The sequence below is a fragment of the Spermophilus citellus genome (genome assembly GCF_964194105.1).
Source record: "Spermophilus citellus genome assembly, chromosome: 17".
Taxonomy (NCBI): Eukaryota; Metazoa; Chordata; class Mammalia; order Rodentia; family Sciuridae; genus Spermophilus; species Spermophilus citellus.
Window position 1 is genome coordinate 13,814,426 of NC_138199.1, and position 22,920 is coordinate 13,837,345.

Consider the following 22,920-nt stretch of genomic DNA (forward strand, 5'->3'; position numbering starts at 1 on the left):
TAATGTTTCATTCCTCCAGAAACAATTTGCTTTTACTTCTGCCAGTCACCTGGGGGCACCAACAACCTAGAACTACTTAAAATTAAAAATTCAAGCTTGAGTGGGGTACAGTGGAACACCCCTATAATCTCAGTGACTCAGAAGGTTGAACAAGAGGATCACAAGTTTAAGGCTCACCTCAGCAATCTGTTGAGATGTTATCTCAAAATAAAAAGGACTGGGGATGTAGTTCAGTGGTAAAGTGCCCCTAGGTTCAATCCCTAGTACCAAAACAAAACAAAACAAAATTTGAATTTTTTTGGTATACAGTCAAATAAATTATGACCATAAACCATGTGAGGGGTTATCTTGTGGCTAAGATATCTCAAAGGAGATTTTTGCCCCTTCCTTCCATCATCAGAGTTCAGACAGGCAAGTTTCTTTTCCATATACATCTTTTCTAAATGATGGTTGTCTCATTTTTCCATTTATTGGAGTATTATTCTTTGTGGCCTCAGGTTTATGCAGCACTGGGCTTTTGTTATACTTCCAAACTTGGGCTGCTTTATCTCCTATCCCCAGTGCTTTAGATTTCACAGAAATTTCCAGGGAAAAGTCATCTTTGGAAACTCATTTACACCCCTCCCAGGGTTCTTGCCTTTACCCTCCCCCCAACACATGACCCTCTGAAATTTTTGCCAGTTAAACAACACATTTTTAAAAAAAGGTGTTTTTTTTCTGTTTTTATTCAACATTTCAGTGGTTTCAACTGGAAGGACCATTCAGGGTAGCTAGACTATTGTAACACTGGAGAAGAAAGTTTCTTTTTTTTTTTTTAATATTTATTTATTTTTTTAGGTTTCGGTGGACACAACATCTTTGTTTATATGTGGTGCTGGGGATCGAACCCGGGCCGCACGCATGCCAGGCGAGCGCACTACTGCTTGAGCCACATCCCCAGCCCCAGAAGAAAGTTTCTATCCTTTCTAAAATTCCTTTTTATTTCCTCCACTTCATGTTTCCCTCATATCAAACAGCTCTCCACAGTTACTCCTCAAAACCCCCAGATGAAGAGATATGGAGAGACAGGGGAGGGAGGGCTAGTGGATATTGAGAAAGTAAAAAGGCCAATGGATTCAAGTTTTCAATGAAATCAAAGAAGTGTGTCATGGAAGTAACCTGAATGGGTAAATCAGTGGGTAGGGAGCTGTAGTCAGAAAGGAGAATATGTATATCATATCATACATAAGAAAACCTAAGGAGAGGTCCACTATCTTACTCAAAGTCACAGCTAGTAAAAAGGCAGAACAAGGCCTGGAAGCCAGGTTCCCTGTTTCCAAGATTCCAAGAAGCTAGGAGAGTGTTAAGGCATACATACCTTGCCATAGTCAATGACTGGCAGTTCAATGTTGGGGAAAAGATCTTGCACAATAGCATTGAACAGTGGAACATCAACTGATGTAAGCTTGGCAATATTCATATCTCTCATTGAGAGCAGCAGAACCTGGATGGGAAAAGACAGAGACTCAGCCATGAGGAGAGAGTTCCTAGGTTCTTATGAGGCCTTTCTCCAAAGGGCTCAGGGGTGGACACCAAGAACAATGGATACACCAGAGTGAGTCCTTAGCAACACAACAGGTAAAACTCGAGCAACACAGGGTTTAAGGCATGAGGGTGGGAATCTCAATCAGGGGCAATAAAGGGTCTGAAAAACATTAATGAAGGCACACAGGACCAATGGCAATAGAAGTTAAGGTCCAAGAGCCATGTCCTTGATGTACCTCTTCATCAGTCATTTCTGGCCGTAGGCGACGCTTCTTGCCAGCATAGCGTAGGAGGGAGGTGAGGGCCCGGAGGCCAAAGTCATAGTGGTCCTGTCTGGAGAGCTGCTGCACAGCCAGTGAGTAGAGTGTGTACACCTTCTTGGCCAGGACCTGAGAACCAAACAGAGGAGGAAACAACCCATCTCCCCACAAACCCCCCTCTTCATCTAGGGATAGTTACAGATACCAGAAGCTGGATCAAGGACTTGAAGCACCTGGGAGGTGCTCTGTGGACAATTCTGATGGGAAGATTTGGTGAACTGTCTTATTACTAATTAGTGACATGGTGGAAGGCAGACCTCCCTCCTCTGAATTCTTCTGCCTTCATCCTACTGATAATGGTCTAGTTCCTTGTAGAATAAGTTGATTGTGAGAACTTCAGGGGGTTCCTCTGTTCAGGGAATAATTATGGAAGGGAAATAAAATAACTGGAATAAAGGGATTCTAGAGATACCTTGCAGTTTCCAAAGCCCTCTCCAAAAAGAATGATTTCTGCAATAAGTACAGAATCAGGCACCACCATGGCAATTGGACGAAACATGGACTTAAGATTTTCAGGAAGCTCTGTGCGACCAGCATAACCTGGAAAACAACTCCATTTATTTAGAATCTCTGCATTTCCTTATTTTGACTTGCCTCCCAAAACCTACTTCCCTATCAATTCCATTTTGCCCAACCCTAGCTCTATCCTTAACTTTCTCTCCAAGTCCAACTCTAAGATTACAGCCTTGAATCTTCCCATTGAACTTTGACCTTCTTTCCTCTCTGTCCTTCCCTTACTTCCTGCATGGGCCTGTTTCACATTGAAATTACAGGGCTGCTTATTTCCCATCTCTCCAAGTTCTACATAGTTCAACATCAATCCTGATAGAAATCACAGCTGTTTCTTTCATTCTTCTCAGGACCTCAACTCTTTCTATGCCTGTTCTCTCCTACACCTTCCCCCAGAGCTATGGGATAGTAATGAGAGACTCCAGGCCGAGCACTTTAGGAGATTCTGCTTCCTACACAAGGGACAGCTGGTAGACCAGAACCCTGGGGGTTAGCCCAATGGGAGAGGATAGCTAAGACTAAGGTTACATATAGACACATAAATGGTTATTGATCCCTTTAGAGATTGTATTCCTCCTTCTAGAAAACTGCATGTATATCTTTCTCTTGCCCTTTGTAGCCTTTAGCCTGGCAAGCACTCTAGCACCAAGCTGCATCCCCAGTTTCACTCTCTGTTATCTTTAGCCAGATTTTCCCTTGGAAGGGGAAAACAGGAGGTGCAGTTATTTGCCCTAGACAACCACAGCTCTCCAGTCACATTCCCAGAAGTCCCATCCACTCCCTTATACCTACCAGGATTCATGGTAATAAAGATTCCACAAGACCACACTAGATTTATTTCAAAGCCTTCAAAATGGAAACGAGTGAGGTTAGCAGCCAAAGCAGTTAGGATGGACAGGATTTGCTGGGCCACCACAGACAGTACCTCGATGTTGATGCGGTTAAACTCATCAAAGCAGCCCCAGGCTCCGGACTATAGAGGGAGAAAGGCAAAGTCACTGGGAGCAAGAAAATTTCCCCAAGATACTAGAAAGCACAGCTACCATACTCTTCCTTAAAATGTTCAGTAGGTGAGGTGGCTCCAAAATTGGAGATGCCAGAGGGCACCAGAGTAGCACTATCATGGCTTCTGGACAGAGATTTCCATCCAACAGGACAGGCTGGGTTGCAAAGAGACTGGGGCAGGGAATTTGTGTGTACTGAGTTCTACTGTGTGCCAGAGAGTTTCTGTGTATGATTTTTTTTTTGGCAGGGGGTGGGGAAGGTGGGGAAGGATTGGAGGTGGGGGTACCAAGGCTAGAACTCAAGGGCACTCAACCACTGAACCACATCCCCAGCCCTATTTTGTATTTTATTTAGAGACAGGGTCTCAGTTGCTTAGCATCTCACTGTTGCTGAGGCTGGCTTTGAACTCACAATCCTTCTGCCTCAGCCTCTTGAGCCACTAGGATTATAGGCATGCACCACCACACCCAGCTATTTGTGTATGATCTTGTTTAATCTTTATATAATCTTTTGATTTTGTAAACAAGCAACATGAAATTCAGGGAGATACAAGGGCTTCTCAAATTTTTAGAATTATCTCAGGTTACACAATGATGGAAGCTATGAAACACTGAACCAGAAGTGGATTTCAGTTGATTTTCTGACACTAAAAGATGTGGAAGGGACAGGTTAATCAGGATGCTGACCTGGGCCAGGCCTGAGTACATTCGGCCCATGGATTTATAATCCAGACCCTCCGAGCAGTTGACCACAATGACATAATAGCCAAGAGCCTTTCCCAGGTCCTTGACAGTCTCTGTCTTCCCAGTTCCTGCTGGGCCTTTGGGGGAGCCCCCTCGATGTAGGTGCAATGCCGTGGTCAGTGTCATGTAACACCTGGGAATTGAGGACAGGACTTGGTAAGACTCCTAAAAGTCTCTCTCAACTCCACACCCCAACCCCAACCACCTCCTTCCTCCCTGAAAGCAGACCTGTCTGTCAGAGGGGTGATGACCAGCCGGCCAGAGTTACCCAGGTACTCATAACCATATTGAAACTGTGTGTTGGTCTGGCGGATCATACAATCATCAAGATCCTGGGGAAAGAGGTCAGAACAAGATGGAAATTGTCTGTGGTAATGGATCCAAGAGGGAAGGGGGTTGCAAATAGATTAGGATTTCCACTTTAGAGCTAGAAGGAGGGAATGGTTTATTATTGTTATTATTACTACTACTACTAGGGATTGAACCCAAAGGTGTTTAACAACTGAGCCACATTCTCAGCCCTTTTTATGTTTCTTTTTTTTTAGAGAGAGAGAATTTTAATATTTATTTTTTAGTTTTCAGCAGACACAACATCTTTGTTTGTATGTGGTGCTGAGGATCGAACCCGGGCCACACGCATGCCAGGTGAGTGCGCTACCGCTTGAGCCACATCCCCAGCCCTTTTGTTTTGTTTTTGTTTTTGTTTTTAATTTGAGATAAGGTCTTACTAAGTTGCTCAAGGCCTTGCTAAGTGGCTGAAGCTGGCTTTGAATTCTTGCCTCAGCCTCCCAACTTGCTGGGATTACAGGTGTGCACCACCATGCCCAGTGTAGGAGGGAATGGTTTATTATCAACATGGAAAATGGGCTTCAGATTGCATGTCCACCCTGATCCATGGCAGCAGCTAAGTCCCAATCAAGTAATGCCTGTTGTGAGCACTACCTAGAACAATTATTTACCCCTCCTGAATTAAGAGGTAAAACACTATTAAGAACTGGAGTAGGGTATTATGAGAGGGCTAAGGGTTGGGTTAGATTGTTATTGCATTTAGGAAACATGATTTTAATTCTGGGAATAAGATCAGTTTTAGGGTAAGAGAGTAGGATACCTTCTCCCAGTAGAATCGAAGTTGGCTGAGCCAGTCAAAGGCATTGACATCCATGAGGCCACTTTTATAAAGCTTCTCTAATACATCCCGGGCATGAACTTCTATCGTCACCAGAGCCACGATTTTAAGCCGAATGATCTTGGTCAAGTTCCCCCTGATGGCTTCTGAATATTTATTTAGTATTGACACCTGTGGAATGAGGCAGCAGGGCAGAACAGACGCAGCAAGGCTCCCAAGCCAAAATGCACTTATCCCAATTTAACACTTCAACCCCAAAGCTGATCCTATCCACACCTAACAGCCACATGGGAAAATCAAATTCTGCTCCACACCAAACTCTCCTCACTGGAATTCTGTCAAAAGTACCCTCATTCTAGCCCTTTTGCACCAGCTGCTCCTCCCCCTCCTCCTCCTCCCCTTCCTCCTCCTCCTCCTCCTCCTTCTTCTTTTTTTTCTAATTTTCTCTCTAGCTAATCACCTCCCTCCCAGCAATTCCTACTCCAGGCCTATCCCATACTTGAAGAGCTTCCTACCTGTTTCTTCTTCATGACCTTGAGGATTTTCTTATCTCCCCGATCCTTAGCTGTCAACAGGCACTTGGTGACATCTGCTGTCCACTGGATCTGACTGGCGGTGATAACCATCTGAGCAGATGCAGAAGCCAATTCTAAGGCCCTGCTCTTGGCCACCCACACAGCACAACTCCTGAGTTCTAGCCTCTTCGTGGAGTAGAGGCTTCCTGAACCAGGTTCTCATTGTGCCTATTCTGCTCTAAAGGATGGAGCATGCATGTGCCTCAGGTCAGGAGCTATAGGTCCAGCATGTAGTACACACACCCACAGCCCACAAAGTGGGGCAAGAAACCTTTCTTTGTTCTGTGCATCTCTAGAATCTGTTTATCTACTTGCTGGTGACCTCCATCTTCTTGTTCCCCATTTTTGTTGAAAACAGCTTACCTGTCCAGCCCATTCCTTCACCCATTTGTCCCTTTTATTGAGGAACTTCCTGAGGGCCATGCGGCAGTTCCGGAGAAGATCCCGCAGGGTCACCCTCATGGTGCGTTCCACATCACCAAGCCAAGACTGGGGAGAGGTGAAAGAACAGGATGGTGTGGCCTCAGGGTCAGAGGCAAGACTCCCCAAAGGGAAGGTACTTGGGAAATAGCACTCTAGGGCTTAGGAATCGGGAGGAAAGCAAGACCTGGGCAATATCTGGCTTGGGTCACCAAGAGAAATGGAGGCCAGGAGTGCAGAGTATCTGATTTTCAAGAGGAAATTTAAGTTCAAGGCAGAGGTTATGATTGACAAGAAATAGTCAGTGGGAGGGGAACAGGTCACTGAAAAAGCAACTAGCATTCATCTCTTCATGGAGATGTTCTCACCTTGTAGAACCAAGCAGACTTTCTAACAGGAAAAAGAATCAACTTGGTTCTTAGACCCTCATCACCACTCACCTCCACAGGACCGTCTAAGAGTACTGAGTGGAGGAAATCAACATATTCGCCATCACCTGAGAACATTCCCACAGCTTCCCATTTGCCGCCGGACCCCCCAATCTGTAGAAAAGAGAAGTTCTTAATAGACTGGCCTGCCCAAGTTTGATATCTGCCTAGAAGTATTTGGGCCTTTTGAGGGTAATTTCTTCTTCTCACCCCTCCTCTCAGTATTACCAGTTCTAAAAAGTTGTGAAAATCTAGAATCATGAACATCACTCCTGTTGGGAGGGCATGGTCCCCTCCAAAACCTTGGACACCTTGACATCACCATCCTTTCCCTGCCCTCCATCCCAGCATGACCACCTCTACTGACCTTCTGGATTTTCAGCAATTTGATATTGTCAAAGCATTTTTTGAGATGTGGTTGCACAGCCTCTGGGTTGCGAGACTGGCCCAGAATCTCCAGTAGGTCATCATTGGATAAGAAGTAGAAGCGGGGGAAAATATGGCGCTTGGTCTCTAAATACATATCCAGAGACTTCTGAATGTCCTCCAAGATTGTATTCATTTCTATCAATTTGTCCAGGAGCCCTGGGAAGAAGAGCAGTGAATGACATTTGGTGGTCTTTTCACCATTGTCCTGAGTAGATCTGGAGTGCCCAACTCTATTTTCTTTGCCAGATATGGAATTTTGGGTTATAGATTGCCATAAAGGTTTTTGAAAGCAGAGAAATATCCCCAATCCCTCTGTCATGTTTAGCCCATGCTCATCATTAACTCATTATTAAGTATTCGTTACGCACTATTATACATTCGTTATACATCGTATGTGATTTCACAATTTCACTGTCCCATTAGTCTTGGAACAACTATCCTATCTACCTAAGAACTTGGGGCTCCACGAGTCAACCCAGCAGCTTCTGAAAATTAGAGATTATTCTCCATTTACATAATCCAACAAGTTAAATCAACCAATTTAAAAACCTATCACTTGCACACAATGAAAGAGGTCTGTAACCAATGGGGTTGCCAGTGTCCCTCATGACATAGTAAAAAGGGTACTAGACTAGGAGATGGAAGACCGCCACTCTAATGGCAGTTTTTACATCTACTAGCATGTTATTAACCTTGTTGAGTTTTGACCTATTTGTCTGTAAAATAGCAATAAGATCCATCTCAAAGGACAATTCAAGATATTAATAAAATGTATTCCCATTTGTAGGTTCCTGGTTGTCTTCACTTTTCTCCCAGCCTATTTCGCTATTCCTTAGTTCTTGGTTTTCCCCTGTCTTCCCAGTTTCTAGTCTTTTCAAGATGCTGTGATTTCAAACAGTGTCTCCAGGCTGTTGGAGCCTTGAGAGATCACCTGAGTAACCCTGAAGACCATGGGGCCACTCAGTAGCCTCAGACCAGATGGATTTGTTCTGTGCATTCAACAGGAGGATTGATGTTCTTAGAGCTTTGCTAATAAATTGTTCCAAAATATCTTTTTTAAAGAGAGAGTGACAGAGAGAGAGAGAGAGAGAGAGAGAGAATTTTTAATATTTTATTTTTTTTTTAGTTCTCGGCGGACACAACATCTTTGTTGGTATGTGGTGCTGAGGATCGAACCCGGGCCGCATGCATGCCAGGCGAGCGCGCTACCGCTTGAGCCACATCCCCAGCCCCAAATTGTTCCAAAATATAATCTTTTTAATTATCTCAAATATTGTCAGTTGTTGTCACTCACTTTGCATGTTGTTGACTTAAATTTTATCAGGATAATTAAAGTTTATTTTTTTGGATGTGTACACTCAAGTTGCTCGGGAAAATGAAGAATCATTAGACTAGTCCTAGGCAAAATAAAGAAGTCCTCCATACGCCCTCTGGAAATGTTCTTCTCAGGGTATCTGTCATTCTAGGTGCTCATTGCCAACCCTGACTCCCTGATTCTTTACCTAATTCACCCCAGTCATCTAGGCCTCAACATGTATACCCCTGATCCTTCTTCCCCAGTCCCTACCCCAACCCCATGTCTGTCAAAGCATCTACAATAAAGACTAGTTCATTTGATAAACTCATTAAAGCCAATGTAATAATAACAATAGTTAAAAATAACCAAGGGTTTTCTAGGTACCATTTAAGGCTAGAAGTGCTTCACTTGTGTCATCTCATTTCCCTACAGCACCTTACTAAGTGTACTCACTGAATGAATCAGCTAGAGAAGAAGAATGGTTCTCCTTCAGGGCCACTGAGACACGATGCTGTTAATCACACACTACCTTTGTACCAAAAACTACACTGGGACTGTTACATACTCCTTTATAATCCTTACAAAAACCTGGTGAGACTGCTATCCTAACCTCCTAGAACAGATGAGGAAACTGTAGTATAGAGGACACAAGCTGCCCAAGACTACATTTCAGATTTGAACGCAGAGCTGTCTGATCCCAAACCCCATACCCCGTGCTCTTAACCTCTATGTTGGATTCCATTCCCGTACTTATTGCATTTGATTTGCTAAATTATTCTTATTCAATGCTTAGAAGAGGCAATGGTGACAGGAAGTGTTATAATGGTCAGGTATAAAATCAGTCTTTCAATAAATAAAACATGTGGCCATATACATAGACCCAACCGAAGCTATGTCTAAGCAAGAAGCCATGGAGCTCTGACCTGGGTGGTGGGTGCTCCGAAGAGCATTATTGTCCTTGTTCATTCGGTCCATGATGGATTTCCAGTTGTTGTTGACCTGGTCAAATAAGGCTGATTCATTCGGCAACTGCTTGCGGATGTCCTCTCCTAGGAAGATATTCTAAGGGGCCATGGAATTGGGGTGAGAAACTGTATCTCAGATACTCTCCTCTGTTCCCTGCTCACAGACCAGGGATGATAACTGAATAGAAGACACAGAGCTTTAGGAACCAATGGGCAATATGTTCAAGTTCTAGAAGGGAAGTTGGGATTGGAAAGTCAGGTGGCTGGGTCCAAGAAGAAAAATGAAATGAAACTCTGGAAAGAACTAAGGCCTGCCAGGAAGGGAAGCTAAGGTGAGGGTTAAGAACCAAGGATTGGACTGCTGGATCCTAGATAAGGTGTGAACTTGAGAGACAGAAAAATGAAGTTGACAACAAGACAGATGTCTAGGTCCTAGGCACACAAAGGTGCAGAAGTAGGAAGAGCTCGGGCACCGTGTCCTGACCTCCAGGTACATCCACTGACGCTGCACTGTGAGCACCATCTCAATAACCTCCAAAATGAGGGAGAGGCAACGTTCCCAGTGGTCCACATCCTTCTCAAAGGACTTCACAAAACGTGATGCCTTCATGGTTGACAGAGCTACCTGGTTATCTTCCAGTGCCTGGAATACTTCTTCTGTACCTCTGGGCCACAAGGGGTCAAAGTCACAGTCCATGCCCATCTGCCAAAACTGGGTCCCCACTCCACTGCCCAGATCACATGGCCCTCCCCTCTCCTGTAGCCCTGGGTCCCTCTCTACCTGAGGCGGTGATGGCCCTTATCCTTGTAGGGAATTATATCTAACTGTGTCGTGTCCCAGGTCTTGGCAATGTTTTGTAATGCCTGTGCAGAGAAGTTGAGGGCAGAAAGAACAATCACTATATAGTCCCCAAGGGGAAGACTAGCTGAAAGGGGCCCTCAGATTAGAAACAGTTGAAAGCCTGTGGGAGCGAGGATGGGAGAGGATTGAGTCATACCACTTCTATGGCCAGCTCTTTGGTTGCTGAGGCAGAGATTTCTGCAATCTTCTCCACATGCTGATCCATCCCAAGCGCCACAATCTGCTCCAAGGTGAAACTTTCAGATTCCTGATCAAACTCCCGTTGGATCTCATCCCTGATCTGGTCCCAGTGCCTGCAGCCCAAAACAGGAAGTCTGACTGAGAGGCCAGACATGAGGCCTCTTGAAAGGGTCAACATCATCCCTAGGGCTCAAGTGATAGAACATTTACCTAGTATGCTTGCGGCCCTGAGTTCCATCCCCAGAGCACATGCAAGCGCACACAAACGCACGCACACACACACACACACACACACACACACACACACACACACATGAATAAAAGAAAATCACTCCCTGTGCTTCTACCCACTGGGACATTATGATTCTGGGTATTTATTAATTCATGATTCAACAGATTTTACTAGATAGGCTCTAAGGTGCAATCTTAGACACCCTGAGGAATACAAAGATTGATGCCACCCTCTAGGAGTTGACTCTCTGGAGAGGGAGTTAAGACAGGTGTGCACACGGAAAGTTCAATAAATCATTGCAGGTTTACACGGATCATGTGCTGAGACAAGTGCTTTATGTGAAACAGCACATTTAATCCTTACAACTACTCCATAAATTAGAAAGTATTACTATTCCACTTTGTAAGCAGAGAAACTGAGGCTTAGAGAGTTAAATAACTTAATAAAGGGATTAAGTTATAATGTTTTGAGCAGTTTCATCACACAGGTGAAACGTTGCCAAAAACATTACACTGGAGGCAATGCAAAAGAATTAAAATTATTTCTCCAAAATAGGTGAAATCAACATAAGTATCCATCAAACAGATAAAGAAAATGTAGCAGAATATTATTACACCTTTAACAAAAAGGAAATTCTGCCATTTGTGGCATCACGGATGAACCTGGAGGACTTTATGTGAAATGAAATAAGGCAGCACAGGAAGACAAATATTAGATTATCTCATTTATATGTTCAATCTAAAGAAGTCAGATCACAGAAGCAGAGTAGAATGGTGGTTCCCAGGGGCTGGGGGTGGGAGGAGGGAATCGAGATGTTGGTCCCGTACAAAATTTCAGTTAGACAGGAGCAACAGTTTGAGAGATCTATTGTACAACATGATGAAGATAGTTGATAACAATGTGTTGTATGCTTGAAAAAAATCACTGAATAGATTTTAAATGTTCTCACCACGCACACAAAAAATAAGTACTGAGGTAATCCATATGTTAATTAGCTCAAGTTAACTATTTCACAATGTATACATATTTCAAAAAAGTCAAGTTGTACGTTATAAATATAACGTAATTTTTGTAAATTTGGGGGCTGGGTTGTGGCTCAGTGGTAGAGTGCTTGCCTAGCATGTGAGGCCCTAGGTTCGATTCTTAGCACTGTATATAAATAAATGAATAAAATAAAGGTCCATCAAAAACTAAAAATGTAAATAAATAAATAAATAAATAAATAAATTGGGTGGGTGGGGGGGGTTGGAGGTATAGCTCAGGGGCAGAGTGTTTGCTGAGCATGTGTGAGGCCCTGTATTCATCCCCAGCACCTTGAAAAAGATAAATATATAAAAAGTGAAAAACAAAAACATTTAAATTTATGATTATTTTTTATTTGTAGTTGGACACAATGCCTTTATTTTACTTATTTATTTTTAGGTGGTGCTGAGGATGGAACCCAGGGCCTCGCCTGCCTTGGGCAAGCGCTCTATCACTGAGCCCCAGCCCCAGCCCTGAAAAACAAAAGCATTTAAAACAAACAAAACAGATGCACCCAAGAGGCCAGAGGGAATGCTCAAGCTGTGGATGCTGTAGCGGGGAGGACTGAAAGGAGCAGGAGGTAGCCCAGGCCAGGCGAGCAGAGCGGTCGCCCTGGAAGCCGAGGGGCAGCCTCACCTGTCTCTGAGGGCAGGGTTCCGCAGGTCTGAGATGAGAGGCATGGTCCTCTTGAACTGCTCTATTTTGGAGCGAGTGGTTTCAATAATTTCCCAGTTTTTGTCCTGAGCAGAAGTGGGAAGAATTAGAAGACCCAAAAGGCCTTTTGGAGACCAGTCCCCCTTCCTCAGATGGCCCATCTGCGCGTCCCTGTCCTGTCTCCACGCACCTTATACTCTTTGGCTAGTCTTGTGAGGCGACGGAACAGCCCATGGGCCATAGACTCCATGGCCTCTGTTTGCAGAGTCAGGAACCGGCCGGTCTTCCACTGGCTCCAGTTCTCCTCCCAGTCCCGGGTGATCTCCCACACTTGCTGCAGTGCATCGAGCTCCTGCATGGCAGGCAGCAAGTCATCAGGTGAAGTGGCCCCAGTCTAGTTCCTCCCTGACAGTTGCTCATTTGCTCCTCTCATTCCTCCAGAGCTGGTCCCTCCAGGGTATAGCACTGCCTCCCCAGTTCATTTCGCTTGCCTTAAGGGCTCATCAAATGATAAGCACATAAAAAGATCCTCAACATCATTAGTCACTAGGGAAATGCAAATTAAAAACCTCAGTGAGAGATATCACTTCACACCCACTAGGATGGCTAGAACCAAAAAAAAAAAAAAAAAATTAAAAGAAAAATAAGCATTGGCAAGGACACAGAGAAAAAATAGGAATCCTAGTACAGTGCTAGTGGGAATATAAAATGGTGCAGCTGCTATGGAAAATAGCTTTGGCAGTGCCTCAAACACTTCAACAGAGTCACCATATGATCCAGCAATTCTATTGCTAGGCTTACACCCATGAGAATTAGAAACAGGTGTTCAAGCAAATATAAGTATACCCATGTTCATAGCAACACTATTCACTACAGCTGAAAGGCTGAAACAACCCAAACACCCACAACTGGAGCATGGATGAACAAAATGGGGTGAATAAAAAAAAACAATGGAATATTACTAAGCCATAAAAAGGAATGGAGTACTGATGCATGCTACAACACGGATGAAAATTGAAAGATACTATGTCAAGTGAAAGAAGTCCAGAGGCAAAAGGCCACATGTGGTTCTGTTTGTGTGAAATGTCTAGAATGGGCAGATCCATATACATGGAAAATAAATCAGTAATTGACAGGGGTGGAGGAGAGAGGGGATGGGAGTGACTGCTAAGGCATTCGTCATCTCCTTTGGGGGTAATAAAATGTCTTGGATCTAGACAGAAGCAATGGCTGTGAATGCCACTGGATTGCTCATTTTAAAATGACTAATCATGTTATGAGAATGCCAGTACATTCTAAAAAAAAAACCACAAGTGAGCTCATCTCCCCAGGCCAGCTGTGTTTTCAAGACCCTTGGGTACCGTTCTCCTGACCCTGGCTCCTCATCCCCGGTTCCCTCAGGGGCCTATCTCAGCAGGACACCTTATCCAGGTTCTGAAGGTCCTTGGAGGCTGGTTGCTCGATCTTGAAGATGCCCAGGTTGGAGCGGAGAGTGTTTTCTTCTTCACGCATGGCCATCAACATGGCCCGCAGCTGTGCGATCTGTTCCAGGGCCACCACGTAGCCCACGTTGCTGGTGAAGGGGCCTGGGGAGTTTCAGGGGCAGCTCAGGTTCCTGCTCAATTCCCTGGTGCCCTGAAAGGATGGCTATGGTTCTCCTATCTCTTTGTAGGCAAGTCTCACTTCTTACATGAGAGAGGGAAAGGATGGAGAGTAAGAGGGAATACAGGCAGCTCTGAGAAAATGATAAGTGTGGCTGGAGAATCAGAAACAGATGGAATGTGGGCAGGTGAGGTAAGAACACTGGAGATATGAGCCGGGCTGCGGCCTTCACCCCAAAACCAGTGACGATAGCTGTGCTCCTCCTCTTCCCGGCTGAGGACTCTTTCCTCCTCCCATTCTGTTCTCTCCTTCCCAGGACAGAGGCTAAAGAAGGGGAGAGGGCTGGGGCTGGGGCTCAGGGGTAGAGTGCTTGCCTAGCACTTGTGAGGCACTGGGTTTGATTCTTAGCACCATCACATAAATAAATAGTTATTATGAAAAGAAGAAGAAGAAGGCGGAGAGGTGGCGCAAGAGAACCTTTGAGGCTGAAATCTTCCAGAAGGTTGTGCGCTTTCTTCTTGAAATCATCAGCAGAGTGAATAAGGCCTGTCTTGAATTTTTCCTTGTGTTTCTTGAGCATTTGTTCACTTTCCATCAAAGTTTGTTGGAAAGCGACCCACTCCCCATTCAGACTGTCCAGCATCTCTAGCACCTGGGTACATCAGAGAGAGGAGGAGGAGCCATGAATAGGACGACTGTCCTCACAAATGCTTTGTTGTTGCTAGAATGGAACCCAGGGCCTTGTGCTGCTAGGCAAGCGCTCTACCATGGAGATCCACCCCAGTCCTTCGCTAATGTTTTTAAGGTCTCTTTTTTGATTCTCTAGATTAGAGTTCATAGACAAGCTTTTTGGGGAGGATGGGGTCTCACTGTGTTGCCCACGCTGGCCTTGAACTCCTGGGCTCAAAGGATCCTCCCAACTCAATCTGAGTAGCTATTACAGGCTCATTTCCCTACATGCAGCTCATGGATGAGTTTCACAGGGACAATGAGGACCCAAGAAATCAAGCAGGGAGTTGCTGGGCCTAAAAGAACCCTATACACTGGACAGAAATACCATTTGAATTAGCTTTGCTCTCAGGGGTTGAATCTTGAGCCTCTTCCTCCTCTCTCTTCTCTGCACTGCCCCCTGACAGCACCACAGTTCTCCACAAACTGCTGCCACCAGTATGGGTCTAACTTGGGTGCACCAAAGAACTGCTGGAACTTACATCATCTGGAACCGGCACTTCGTACTTTTCCAGAATGGTAAATTGCTCGTGGATGGGAGGGATCTGGCTCTCCACGTTGGGCAAATCGTGCTGCAGTGTATCCATGAGCTGCAGACTGACCCCTAGTTCCTCTAGTGTCTGGGGAGGGCGGCTGATTCTAAAGGCCAGCAAAGGGAGCACCGTAGGCAGAAAGCGCAGGACCTCCCCGGCCCCCACCTTCACACCTGCGGGAGCCCGCCCTACTTCTCTGCATTCTCCTTCAGGTAAGTATGCAGCTCCAGCAGGCGCCCCGCTGCCATCTCCTTGAGCAGAGTAGTGAACTTATTCTGCCACTCATTGCAATGCTGCACCAGCGAGAACTTGAGGTGTGAACAGTCCAGGAGCACGAACTGGATGTTGAGGACCGTCTCCTCCTTCTGCACATTGTTAGCCACTTCTGTGTAGCTGTAAGAACCCCAGATTTGCACTAGCATGTTTTCTTTCTTCCCAGATGTGCCCCTTGTCCCGATACTGGTTCAAGTTCTTATTTCCTTCCATCTCTAGAGGGTTCTCTTACTTCCAGGTGTCTCCTGGGCCAACCCATCCCCAGAAGACAACTGTGACTGTGTCAATTTCCCAATCTCCCACTACAAGGGACTGGAGATACAGCTGAGTGGTAGAGCCCTTGTCTAGCATGCACAAGGACCTGGGTTTGATCCTCAGCACTGCAAAAAATAAAACAAAGCCCAACCACTGGAGATGAAATAATGGTCATGCTCCTTCTTCTGATATCCAAGGTCTTAGAGTTGCATGGGTCTGGATTGAGCTCATGTTTTGCTGCTTTCTAATTTGTGACCTCAGGCAGGGTCTCACTATGTTGCCCAGGCTGGCTTTGACTTCCTGGGCTCAAGAGATCCTCCTGCCTCAGCCTCCCAAGTAACTGGGACTACAGGGTCCTGCCATTGTGCCTAGCCCAAGTATTTGTTGTTGTTGTTGTTGTTTTGTTGTTTTTTAACTGTCCTAAATCTTCGTTTCCTCTTCTGTAACATGGCAGTGATAATGGAACATATCTCATGAGGTTGTTTAGAGGACCAGCTTCTGGATATAAGTCCCTTCGCATACTTCCCATGCTTTAGATTTCTCACTATGTGAGGAACGTGCTTCTGGAGCTCAACTTTACCTCTGCTTGTGCTATTTCCTCTACATACAATGCCCTCCCCTCTGTGCATGCTGAAATCCTACCTACCCTATAAAGAGCAGCCTCAAAGTTACTTCATAAAGCCTTCCTGATGCCCCCAGTTGAAATTTTTTCTTTCTGCTGTAATATGGATTTTTAAATGTCCCCCCAAAGGTCCATGTATTACAAGCTTAGTCCCCAGCTTACAATATTGAGAGTGGTGGATACCTAAAGAGGTGGGTCCCAGCAGGAAGCCTTCTGGACCCTGAGGGTTTACTGCTTTGCTCCTGCCATCAGAGACATCAGACCCAAAGCAATGGAGTCAACTGGTCATGCACTAAAACCTCCAAACTATGGTTGAAGCAAACATTTTCTCTTTATAAGTCTATTGCCTTGGGTATTTGTTACAGTAACAGAAAGCTGATATCACAACTTCCATTGACCTGTCCTGGCACCTTATACACCTTAGTCATAGTGTGGATCACACTGAAGCTTGCGTAACCACAACTAGTCCATTTGCACAGTTCCTTAGAGTTCACAAGGTGTTCTCACATATATTTGATGATCTCACAATGTCCTAAGGTAGGGAGCATAATATCTAATATCTATAGACACACAGTGCCTGCATCTGCCCTCTCCAGACCCTTTCCCTAGTTTCTGGGTTCTTTCCTCCTCCTCCAATTAATTCTTTACCTCCTCCAGATACTTGTCCCACCTTATCCACTCACCGAGCAATGTCAGCATCAAAAGAAGAGACAGGGGGGTTAAGGCGCTGGTAACGACGAATAAAGGAGTCCTTGTTGATTTCCCAGATTTCCCGATACATATCCCAGGTCTTGAGGTAGTTCTGCAGCAGACTGGCATTGTTAGTCATGCCACTACTAATCTGGGCTTGGATCTTCTTAATGTCCTCATCTCGCTCTTGAAAGGATCCAGAAAGATACTTCTCGTTGATATCCATCCCAGCCCAAGTTCCAGCCTAGCCCCTGGGCACTGCCCTCGATCTTCCACTGTAACACCAGTTCCCGAAAGAAGTACTGCTCAAACATGACAATTATAAAACAATGGAGGAGGAAGAAAGTGAAAGTATGATTCTTAGTGTCTCCTCCACAAGATCAGAGATCTCTCCTGTGGGGCCTCTTCAAGCCAAGCTACAGTCTCAAACTTGTCTCTGCTCATTTCCCACCCAATTCCCAAATATCACGAGCATCAGTCACCTAATCTCTCCACCATCCCACCCCTGCTCCCTTCCCTGATCTGGTCCCCTGACTGGATATTTCATGGAGATGACTGGCCCAATATGTTCTGCAAACATCCCTGGTCTCTCCTTCTAGCTCCACCGAGGCCTAAGCCTCTGATAGTTCCACCCCTGACACTCCCCCTAGTGCTCACTCACCCACAATTATATGGATGGGATCCCGGTGAAATTTGCGCTTGGAGAGGATTTCGGGAAGGTGGCGGAAGACAGAGATGGTAGAAAAGAGGTGACTGCCAATGTCATTGACCACACCTGCCAAAGTCTGCAGAGTGGGTGAGAATTCCACCTGTGAGGAGCACAACAGAGAGGACCTCAGCACAGCCCATGGAGGAAACAAGCCTCAAGATTAGTGAGGCATGCATAAAGAAAATGTGAGACACTTATATATGTATGTGTGTGTATATATATATATATGTGTGTGTGTATACACACACACACACAGAGTTTCATTCATCCATACATAATGAAATTATGTCATTTGCAGGAAAATGAATGGAACATGAGAACATTATGTTAAGTAAAATAAATCAAACTCAGAAAGTCAAGGTTCATGTTTTCTCTTAAATGTAGACGCTAGAGAGGAAAAAGGAAAAGAAAGTTGAGTGGGGGGAATCTCATGAAAATTGAAAGGAGATCAGTAGAGTAGAGGAAAGTGACCAGGGGAGGTAAGGAGGAGAAAGGGGAAATACTGGGGAGTAATACTGGGAAATTATATTGTTACATTGTTTGCATGTACAAATATGTAACAACAAATCTCCCCATATAATTATAATGCACCAATAAAAAAAATATGGAATTTTAAAAAAGACTGGTAAGGCTGAACGCTTCAAAACCAGATCCAGTGGCCACAGCTGAAAATCAAGGTCAAGGACCAAGTTTAGGAATCGAGGGAAATTGGTAAATAAGGTGTGATAGCTTTGGGATGTTGACACACTGGTCCCTACCTTTGCTACACCCCCCTGCACATCATTCTGCAAAATGACAAGGACTCGGAAAAGTGGGTTTGGAGTGGAATTCCCATCCCCATTGATGGCCTTGGATAGTTCCAGCAGCGACCACTTCACATTCAGGCGCAGAGCATCCTCCATCATGTGGTCCAGCCGGATGGTGTACAGCATCCACTGCTGCTGAATCTGGTAGGAAAAGAACCAAGAGCAAAAGAAGCCCTCAGGGGAAACAGGGGGGATCCTGGGAAATGAGAAACAGCCAATATGGAAAGGAACAGGTGCTTAAATAAAAAGGCAAGTTGCTGAGTTCGACAGGAAGATTGAAAGTGGACTGAATGCAGGACTACAGTAGGATGTTTGAGAAACACACACTGTTAAAAAAAAAAATGGAGGGTGGTGAGGACAAGAGAATGGTCCAATGGGACTTGGAGACTGTGGCTTTTTTAAACCACAAACCCCTAGCCACAGGAGCCTACCTCAGGGCCATCATTCTTGAAGACTTCATAGGAGTTGGTCATGATGGCCACCACATCCTCGTGTAGGCTCATCAATTTCTGCTGTATAGCTGCCCGATATTCTTTTTGGTCCTCCTCAAATTCCAGGTCCCTGTATACTCGTTTGCCACTAATTCGAACCAACAGTGTCTCTGACATCTCTTGGGCCCGCCAGCCAATGGTCAGAGTGGAAGCCTTGAAGTCATTCACAATCATCTGCACCTGGAGTCAGACCCCACCCATGGTCTGTAGATGGCCACTTTCTAGGAACTAATATATCTTCCACTGAACTGCCCCAGCACCATGCATACTTGGACACACCTCTGTTGGGGAGTTTCAGCTGGGAAAGAGACCCTCTGGACCTGATTCTACCCTCTCATCTGTCCTATACCTAGAGTTGATGACACACGAAAGTGCTTTCCTAAGCACACTTAATTTCTTTTACAATACTCTCAGGTCTCTCCACCATTACCCAAGATTCAGGTATGGGTTACCATGCACCAGCCTCTCCCTCAATCTTGCAGCCCTTTAGGGTCTCCCAGTTATGGCTTACCTTGCTGGCATGTATGCGGCAGTCCGTGATGAAGAAAGCACTGGCCCCCTTTAAGGCCCAATGCAGCTTCTTGAGTCCAGGGTGAATCTTCTTATCCAGAAATCGAATACGTTCTTTGAACAGGGCCTGCTCATCTTCGGACAGCAAGGCTATAATCCTGCATATAAGAAAGGACTGGTAGCTGGTGGGGACAAGTTCTGAAGACCTCTCCTCCACACCTGGAAAGATCTGAAAGTTCAATTCTAGACTAGTGTTTTCCAAAGAAACTTTCTGTGGTGATGGAAATGTTCTACAATATGTGCTATTCGATACTGTATCCACTAGTTACATGTGACTATGGAGCCCTTGAAATGTGGCCTGTGGGATAAGTACTTGAAATTTTTATTTATTCATTTACTTACTTACTTACTTACTTACTTACTTATGATGCTGAACATTGAACCCAGGTCCTCATTCATGCTAGGTGGGTGCTCTTTACCACTGACCCACATCACTCATTATTTTTTAATTAATTATCTTAAATGGAAATAACCACATGCAGGGAGAAGCTCCATACTGAATATGGCAGGTCTAGACACTCAGATGCTTTGTTCCATCCCCTTAGACTTTCACTAGACTGAGAAAGATACCTTCTGTGGTCTGAATTATTGATTTCCCCAAATTCATATGAAATCCTCACTCCCAAGGTGACTATATTAGGCAGCGGGGCCTTTAGAAGGTGACTGGGTCATGAGGATAAATAGAGAAGGCCTGAGAAAGCTCCCATCTCACATGGGGACACAGTGAGAAGGTAATCATCTATGAACCAGGAAATGGGCCTTTATCAGACACTGAATCTGCCTGAAACTTCACCTTGAACTTCCCAGCCTCCATAACTCTGAGTAATGAATTTCTGTTGTTTATAAGTCACCCAGTCTATGGTATTTTTGTTATAGCAACCTGAACTTACTAAGACAGTACTTAACCCAGGACAAGGCCTCACTCCAGAGATGGGTAACAGGGGGTTCAGAGACCAAAGGGATAGGGGTGAGATGGGAACAGCATGGCCTTGATTCAATGACTCTGCTGTCATTCTGTGTCCATGACCCCAGTGTGGCCCAGTTTCATTCTTAGAGAAATGCCCTGTGAGGTGGGAAGGAATCTGGTTGTTTTTGCTCTCTTCTCTAAAGCTGAAAAACATAACTACAAAGGACAGGAATCATTATGGGGCCACAAGAGAAAGCATAGGGAAACTTCTGTGTGTGTGATGGACAAAATGTAAAAGACAAACTGTAGGAAATGGACAACATCATGGGGCAGAGAAGACAAAGAGGAGGAATGAAATAGCATCTAGAAGGGCTGCAGTGAGGCCTGGAGCCCTACCTGTTGTAGTCTCGAGCAACGAGTAGCAGATTCTCCCGCAGAATGCGCAGGTCCTCTGCTCGTTCAGCTACGTTCACCACGTAATGGGGTATCTCAAACAGCAGCCGCTCCCAGTAGTCAATCTCCAAAAAGAGAATCAGAAGGGTCCTTAAGAGGAAAAAAAAAAGCAGAGCACTTGAGGGGACTGCTCAAGGGGACAAACTAGAACCAACAGTGGAACAAGGGGCTTGGGACTGGGAAGCACAAAAGAACAGAGTTAGGAGATGAAGTGGAACTTCCAAGTGACAAAGACTGACCAGACACAGTTACATTTGCTCTTTCCCCAAAATATCAGAACAACAGTAAAGTCGATTTCTAGGTGGCAAAGGCATAGCCCACAGGTGTGAGGAGATGACAATTAAGGAATTCTGGAAGTTGAAAAGCTGATGACTAAGGATCGAGGGGGAATCACAAGCCAGGGGTGGGGACAAGCCCCAGGGGTGGGGCTTTCTTTTTTGAAAGGGCATTTATACTGGGGATTGAATTCAGGGACACTCAACCACTGAGCCACATCCCCAGCCCTATTTTATATTTTATTTAGAGACAGGGTCTCACTGAGTTGCTTAGTGACTCGCCATTGCTGAGGCTAGCTTTAAACTTGTGATCCTCCTGACTAAGCCTTCAGAGCCTCTGGGATTACAGGCATGTGCCACCGCACCCAGCTGTCAACTGGCTTTCTAAGGGCCAGGGGATGGTGGCTTCAAAGAAATCTCTTAGAAGAGCAGTTGAAGTTGGGACTCAAAGAGGAAGACCAGTGGAAAGTTGAAGAAACAGTTCTCTCCCTGTCTCTTCCCTACTAGGCACAGTAAAGAAGTGCCCTCCCCTTACCCAAGAAAGTCACTGAAGGTTTATTGTCTGGCAGAAGCAGTACAGAGACAAACAGGGAGCCTTTGGTTTGGGGGCCCCAGATTGAGTTGAAGGAGAGAGTGAGTTACTGAAAGCAGAGGGAGTTACATACTGAACATTAAGACCCAGCCTTCTTTCCCACTCAGAAACCCACCTTCTGGAAGCAGGACCTATGCTCCCAGGAATGTTTAGAAAATTCTTTTCTGTGGCCTCTGACCAGCCTAAAAGAACAAGCCTAAGGATGTTGACCTTGAGAGTCACCCTGAAAACAGCCCACCCAGATGACTCCACAGTGAGGTTCACAGTTGACAAGCCCTACCTGTCTCTCACCAGAGCTTCCAATGGCTTCCAGTTCCCTTCCTTAAGAATGAACACAACACCAAGGATCACAAGACATTAGATTCTGCCTTTCCTAGCACTGATGGTAGAGGCCCAAAGAAACAGAAGCTAGAAGGGAACAAGAAGACTGCTCAACTCAATAAGAAAAGCCAACAAGATTCTCACTAACATCCTCAGAGAAATAAAGAGACAGAGAAGAGCATCCATGAAACAAGAACATGATGCTACAAAAAGGAACACTAAAAGGGCTGGGGTTGTGGCTCAGAGGTAGAGCACTTGTCTAGCACATGTGAGGCACTGGGTTCAATTCTCAGCACCACATAAATAAATAAATATATATTTTTTTTAAAAAGGAACATTATAAAAACTCTTAGAAGTTAGAAATAATAGTAGAAACGTTTAAAAATCAAAAGAAAGATCAGGCATGGTGGTACACACCTGTAATCCCCATTAACTACTGGGGAAGCTGAGACAGGAAAATCAAAAGTTCAAGGCCAGCCTCAGCAATTTTGTGAGACCTTGACTCCAACTTAAATAAAAAGAGCTGGGATGTAGCTCAGTGCTTACCTAGTATATGCAAAGCCTTGGATTCACTCCCAAATACAGAAAAAAATAATTGAAAGACATAAAATTGACAGAAATCTCTCAGAAGGTAGAGAAAAAGAGTGGGGGGGGGAGAGGACTTTCTGTGGAAAAAAGAATAGGAAACATTTCATTAATAATGTTGGGTTTTTAAAAAATGTACTATAATGGTAATGTTTGGGTTGAATATTAAAAATTACTTTTACTTCTTTTTCCCTTATTAAATGGCTGCATTTTA

General features: G+C 44.8%; 1 protein-coding gene across 1 annotated transcript in view; it reads right to left on the reverse strand.

Annotated features, from left to right (window-relative positions):
• Positions 1-22,920, reverse strand: part of DNAH2 (dynein axonemal heavy chain 2) — a gene marked incomplete at both ends in the record, with an annotated part of 105,556 nt that overhangs the window by 50,581 nt on the left and 32,055 nt on the right. Inside the window, 27 exons of the mRNA XM_081271519.1 lie at positions 1,358-1,483; positions 1,761-1,913; positions 2,257-2,384; positions 3,147-3,327; positions 4,046-4,235; positions 4,331-4,434; positions 5,211-5,399; positions 5,744-5,854; positions 6,167-6,292; positions 6,664-6,765; positions 7,019-7,236; positions 9,301-9,439; positions 9,827-10,007; positions 10,124-10,206; positions 10,341-10,497; positions 12,276-12,379; positions 12,484-12,645; positions 13,716-13,879; positions 14,373-14,547; positions 15,107-15,263; positions 15,350-15,550; positions 16,991-17,183; positions 17,659-17,806; positions 18,465-18,653; positions 18,944-19,183; positions 19,515-19,671; positions 20,877-21,023. Coding sequence (XP_081127645.1) covers positions 1,358-1,483; positions 1,761-1,913; positions 2,257-2,384; positions 3,147-3,327; positions 4,046-4,235; positions 4,331-4,434; positions 5,211-5,399; positions 5,744-5,854; positions 6,167-6,292; positions 6,664-6,765; positions 7,019-7,236; positions 9,301-9,439; positions 9,827-10,007; positions 10,124-10,206; positions 10,341-10,497; positions 12,276-12,379; positions 12,484-12,645; positions 13,716-13,879; positions 14,373-14,547; positions 15,107-15,263; positions 15,350-15,550; positions 16,991-17,183; positions 17,659-17,806; positions 18,465-18,653; positions 18,944-19,183; positions 19,515-19,671; positions 20,877-21,023 — 4,225 coding nt within the window. The remainder of the gene's footprint in view (positions 1-1,357; positions 1,484-1,760; positions 1,914-2,256; positions 2,385-3,146; positions 3,328-4,045; positions 4,236-4,330; positions 4,435-5,210; positions 5,400-5,743; positions 5,855-6,166; positions 6,293-6,663; positions 6,766-7,018; positions 7,237-9,300; positions 9,440-9,826; positions 10,008-10,123; positions 10,207-10,340; positions 10,498-12,275; positions 12,380-12,483; positions 12,646-13,715; positions 13,880-14,372; positions 14,548-15,106; positions 15,264-15,349; positions 15,551-16,990; positions 17,184-17,658; positions 17,807-18,464; positions 18,654-18,943; positions 19,184-19,514; positions 19,672-20,876; positions 21,024-22,920) is intronic.